This window comes from Mycothermus thermophilus, assembly GCF_041956435.1.
Source record: "Mycothermus thermophilus strain CBS 625.91 unplaced genomic scaffold VTJ04scaffold_2, whole genome shotgun sequence".
Taxonomy (NCBI): Eukaryota; Fungi; Ascomycota; class Sordariomycetes; order Sordariales; family Chaetomiaceae; genus Mycothermus; species Mycothermus thermophilus.
The window spans coordinates 1,592,371-1,598,357 of record NW_027191428.1 but is presented as its reverse complement, the minus strand read 5'-3'; the positions used below and the strand labels follow the sequence as shown (position 1 = coordinate 1,598,357).

General features: G+C 51.4%; 2 protein-coding genes across 2 annotated transcripts; both read left to right on the top strand.

Moving 5' to 3' along the window:
* Positions 1-1,873: 1,873 nt before the first annotated feature.
* VTJ04DRAFT_2719 (uncharacterized protein) lies at positions 1,874-2,215 on the top strand (the record flags this gene model as incomplete). The annotated part of the gene is made up of 2 exons (XM_069360539.1): positions 1,874-2,035; positions 2,090-2,215. 2 exons carry the CDS (start codon positions 1,874-1,876, stop codon positions 2,213-2,215), a joined length of 288 nt encoding a protein of 95 aa, XP_069221240.1.
* Positions 2,216-4,710: 2,495 nt separating this feature from the next.
* Positions 4,711-5,901, top strand: VTJ04DRAFT_2718 (uncharacterized protein; the record flags this gene model as incomplete). Its single annotated transcript, XM_069360538.1, has 1 exon — positions 4,711-5,901. One exon carries the CDS (start codon positions 4,711-4,713, stop codon positions 5,899-5,901), a length of 1,191 nt encoding a protein of 396 aa, XP_069221239.1.
* Between the last annotated feature and the right edge of the window lie 86 nt (positions 5,902-5,987).

Below are 5,987 nucleotides of genomic sequence, written 5' to 3'. Positions count from 1 at the left end.
ACCAAGTAACTCATATGTCTTAGTCCGTCAGCAATATTTTACGAGCTGAATCTGCTTTCAAGGCTATATCAAATCATCGCGACGTTCTGTATGCGTTTCAACCCAGTTGTCCCCACTTCTTCCATACGCACCAAAAATTGCAACTGTTAACCCATCCAATAGAAGATGGAACCAGGCTCGAGTCGACCTACTGAGAGCTACGAGATCTTACCCATAGATCACCCAAACAATCGTCATGACGTGGAATGGACAGGAAAATCAGACAGCAAGATGCAGCATCTCGACACAACGCGTTACTCAGGTCGCCCAAGAACTTCAATGCAGGTCATGGGTATTGAGACACCGTCATCAGCTTTCCTGGAGTATCCTAGCCTCACGTCAGCACCCTCGGCTCTAGACCCCGTTTTGCGAGATCATAACGGAAGGCTGGCATTACAGGATTGTCCAGCATCGCCTATGAGCGACCCAACCACCTCGGATGCCCCAGAACCTCGAAACCATAGTCGAACCTTCAGAGAAACCAACTATGATTGCGAGGGACGACGACCATACCCAGAATATGCAGGCGCTAATGGAAGTTCGGGCGCGCCGTTGGGGGAAGAACATGTCAGTGCCAGGAAACCGCTTTAGGAATTGGGCCTGGTTCGAGGGTTTGCGTCGACAGTGAAATCGGATGTATCGGCGCTAGACAGACAACTATCACAATACTCGAGGGAGTTGGAAAAGCGAGCTGCAATCATCGGCCATCTAAGGGCTGAAAAAACCGCCATCGAGGACCACAAGAAACGACTTATCAGCCGGATAATGGATCTCCAGTAAGAGAACAGGATGCTTCAACAAAAAAGCAATCAACTCCAACAAGAGAAGGAACAACAAGTCGCCGAACTTTTGGGGACAATACATGCCATTGAGGCGGAGCACGAAATATATATCCCAAAGGTATCGGATGCAATGATTCAATCCACTTGGGCAGCACTCACTTCCGAGATCAACCAACTGATCTTCCGGTACTTTCCCCGCTCCCTTACGCCAAAGCTAGCCCGAGAGGTCACAAAACCGCCGGACTTTCATGTGCCTCAACATGGAGCGTTTATGTTGCAGGATGCCGATCTCTGTCCTATATGGCTGGCTTCATGGGTATGGAATGAGCTGTACCAAGGAATCTTCCACAGAACATCTTCATGGTGGGCAGGCTCCTTTGGAGAGTCCTTGTGCAGGGAATTTGACATCCTTGACGGTGAGAGTGTCTCGTTAGTATTTTGACAGGGCATAGACCTCACTAATCATGAACCATACCATATTAGAACAAATCGGTAAAACGGAACGTCCTGGGTTCTCGCAATCGGATGCCATCCTTTAGTTGAATCGATGGCGTATTCAGTCAACACACTTTATCTCCACCTTGGGGATACATGAATCAGACCAGATTCTGAGGCCACTGTCTCAGCGAATGACCAGAGCTTTGATGCGCTTGTCGTCCGCCTTGTCGTCCACAACCGCTGAGCAGGCGGAGAATCTCTCAGATGATGTGAACTCCATTGTCACCAAGGCAGCTGACATCGATCGCAATCTTCGGATATCGAAGGCTCATTTTAGAGTCTACATTGTGATCCTAATGGAGTCGACATGCGCAGATACAATCCCGAAACCATGGACCTTGTTCGAAACCTCTCTTCTTCGGGTGAAGGAGACACTGTGGTTGACCTCTTCGTGTCACCTGGACTTGTAAAAGTTGGAAACTCTGACGGAAAGAAGTATGACACGAGCTGCATTTTAATCAAACCCGGGGTGATTTGTAACCTGCGGCCGTACACGGAACATATGGCACAGGGGGCATTCCGAGAGGAAGAGGAAGGGGTCCCAGGATCTTGTCATGCAGAAGAAGGTGACTGGAATACAGGAGTTCCAGCCAAAGATGACCAGGGCGAAAGAACATTACACGCGAGGCGAGCCCACACAGTGCGGCGAGACGCAACACCGAAGAATGGTTTCCCGGCCCCATCTACGCGCCAGGACAGGAGCCAGATTGCCAACGGTAGGTGTGGCCAACAGCTATTCCCACCCCAACAGCCTAACTCAAACCCTCCAGACCGACGCCAACTGGCCGGACTCCCCTCTTACATGGATCCTAAGACCAAGAAACAGAACACCTACCTGGTATCAGATCGAGCAACAACCGCCGCAACCGAACATCGGCCGGGAGGAGAGGAAGTGACATTCAACACAGGGTTGAGAAGGAGAAGGGGACGACGGGTATTAGACGGACAGATGATGGAGAGAAGAGAGCATTCCACGAACAAGGAAACGTCAAGAGCGAGATGATCGAACCAGAGCTCCATGAGGAGAGCGCGACCAAGATGGGAACAAACACTGGCAAGCAGGGGGATGAATGTGCTGGTATGTGGTGGTTAACGCTGGGACTGGTACCGATTGTTATGTTCTCATTGTATCGGGGTGGTTATTTCACGTCTTGAACGCCTGCCGGATCTGCCTTGGGTCAGGCACCTAAGGGAGATGAGTTGTAATTACTTAGTTACTGGTTTCCTTGCCGCTGATTGTTCGTCCTGTTTGGTGGTGTATATTTTCCCAAGTGTAGCGAAGGGAAAATCGGTTTTGCCTCTGCGGGCAAGGGCGAGTTCAGGCCGGTTTTTAGCTGACCTACCAGGGCTCTTTAGTTCTCAAGGAGCCAACCAGAAGCTCGTCGTCTCTCGTAGCCAGTACGTTCTCACTTAGCCACAGCCGTTCAAGTCCGTTCGAGCCATTGAGAGAGCTGCCCTCATTTCGCGGCCAGCCAGAGAGATGCCATCTCCCCTCGACCATACAGAGAGCTCTCCTCCACCCAATCAGCCACTCGCTCAGCCTCCACAGTTATACTTCCAATCCCGGCCCTCCCAGCCAGCCAGAAAGGTTTCTTCCCTTTGACCAGGCCGGCGCCGAGCGAAGTAATTTCACAATTATTGCTCTGGGGAGAGTTCAGGTAAGGTAAACAACCCCCTCATGCTTGAAGAGGTATTTTTAACTCACGATGGAGACCTCGATGGAGGGGAATGACGAGCCGAACCAACCAGTAACAAGCTTGCAGTCAGACGCAGCCCCTCTCCCCGCCCCCCAACCTTTCTGCTTCCTGGTCTAGGCAAAAGGTTATTCATAACACAGGACATCACAGTTGTTGATGGAACGACTTCCTGTCGTTCTTCTCCATGTCCCAAGTCGCATAGCATGAAACGGTTTCCAGTCTACACAGCAGTCACCTTGAGGCTATCAGCAACCGTTCTCTCTGTACTGTATGGACAAAACAACCTGAGTGATTCCGAGGGACAGGGAGGTGGGAGAGATGGAAAGACAAGAGGGTGTGTCGTTTCCGGGGTGAATCAGACAGTGGCATAGCCACCCCCGCTGCCTTATGTACATACAGTAGTTCGACGATTTGATGGTGCCTAGGTACTCCGTACAGTACATGTTCGTTTGGGCAGCACAAGTGCATTTCTTTTCTTCCTGTGTTCAACGGATATAAAGAAAATGGCGAGAAGCAAGGAACCAGCCATAAGGGTGTAAGACGTCCTCGAGGCAAATGAGAAGAGATGTGTTGGCTGGTTGATTACCTCAGGTAGGTAGGTATTGTGTAGTTAAAGGCACCTAGTTGTCGTCAAAGGATCGAAGCAGCACAGTATTATCCAGAAATACCGACGTCGGGCCCATCGCTGCTGTGTAACACGCAGGATGCACACATTGGAAGAAAGCCTTGCGGCGGGTTGCTTCCTTTGTCCGCCTTGAAGTGAAGCTGAGCACCATGCAAAATACGGATAAGGAGCACTGGCTCATTGCCTTCAATAATAATTTAACCCACGGATGCGCCGTTAATGGCTGCGGCTTGCAGATATGCGTTTCTTTCGAAACCAACACCTATTAACTCCAATCAGGCCCATGGGGCACTCCTGAAGCAACAATGTCAGATCCAATCTCCATCGCTACAGGCGTGATAACTTTCGCGCAACTATTCTGTTCTGTCACGTCCGTCGCCAACCGGTATCGCGATGTTCCGCAAATCCTGGAGAACATATGCGACGATTGCAAATCAACGCTGGACGCAATATACCACACATCCAATCTTCTCTTTGGCAGAAGAGAATCGCAAGATACAGTTTGGCCACCAACCAACAACGTGGAACAGGAACTGGCGATCAGGATTTCTAAGATCCATGACTCCGTTAGAAGTCTGCTCGAGAGAATACAGAGGCTGATCACACCTACTGAGCGTGGTGGAGTTAGATTGTGGAAGAAGCTTGTTAAAGGCCGTGTTCATTTGCGGCACCTTGAAGACGAGTACACGGAGATAAAGGAGCGGATGGCTGCCTTGGATCAACTGATGAATACTTGGAACAGGTGAGCAAAAGTCAAGACCGCCAGCTCCTAAAACGGGATGATAACCCAATGCCTCTCAAAAGCGCAATGTTATATGAGATGTGGCGCATGTTAAACGAGATAAACCGACGCCTGTCAACCACTTCAACAGCTTCTGGAACATCGGTCGCAACTGCGGCGTCAACAGCAAGCTTTGAAGCATTGCCCGAAACTCCAACTTCAACAAGCTCTGAAGCATCGCTTGCAACAGCGGCATCAGAAATTGTCCGTGGGCCAAGGCCAAAACCCCGACATTCTATGGACTCCAGGAGTTCAAGGACCGTATCATGTCTCACGGAATCCCAACTCATGGAAGGCCGACTAGCTCTCATCAAGCTGATCCAGGACCTTCCCTTGGACTCTGACACTCCACAGTCAAACAATGCCCGACGCCAAGGCCTTTCAATCATTAAGGCTCTGATCTGCGCCGGGAATATCGAGCCAGACTTCCGGACTGACGACGAGGAAAGACTGTCCCCCATTCACCTCGCCTTTCAGAAGCGGGATCCAGACCTGCTGACGCTCTTGATCGAGTGTGGAGCTAATTTGGCAACAAAGGACAATCGGGGAGATACAGTACTGCATATTGCAACCGAGAACGATGACCTCGCCATGGTTAAGACCGTTCTCAGCGAAGAGATCAAATCCTCCCCACGAAGACCAATAGAAAACTCAAGACAACGCGCCAACAAACTCGATAGTCAAGGTCGCCCCGCCCTTTGGTGGGCAGCCGCTCGACGTTCGCCAGGAAGGGTCTTTTGCCACCTCCTCACTTTGGGCCCTGAAGTTGTCAACTTCCGGTGTGAAGACGAGGATTTACCAACCGCCCTATGGGCAGCCGCTTCACGAGGCCGACTGGACAAAGCGAGAGCCCTCCTGCGCAACGGCGCAGATCCAATGGTCCGCGACCGAGACCAGTCAACTCTGTTGCACAAAGTGCAGTGGCACAATATGGCGGCTGATCGGAGCGGAGCCGACGTAGCAGACACCTCAGAGAGGCCCGGCCTTTACGCGGATTTATTGCGACATCCCGACATTGATGCCGCAGCTCGCGACAGTGAGGGCAGACAGCCCATCCACTTTGCTGCAGCGGCGGGCGAGCTGGCCATGTGCAAAGCTCTACTCGACCACCTCCGCGATCGCGCAGCACGACAGACACAGCAAAAACTCGATGTCCGTGACCTCGTCAACGCGCAGGATAATAACGGCGCCACGCCGCTCATGTATGCAGCCGGAACTGGCCAGATACGGGTGGTGCGTATGCTTATCGCCGAGTATCAGGCGGACGTGCGAGCTGTGAAATGTTGTGGAAGTGATGCCTTCGCTATTGCGTGTGATAGAGGGTTCCTCACCACAGCAATCTTCTTGTTAGGAGCATATCCGGAGAGGGATTTGGACATGACAAATGATAGTAAAGAGACGGCTTTGGCGAGGGCACAAAAGAATGGGCATTCCGAGGTGGTGAACTGGTTGGTTGGGTTAGGAGCCCGAACGGGGTAGTTGTCTTGTGACAAGCAGAGGCGCTATATAAGGTGCACTGACTATGGCAGCACCAACGGATTCGTTTTTGTTGTCTCAGTTATGGG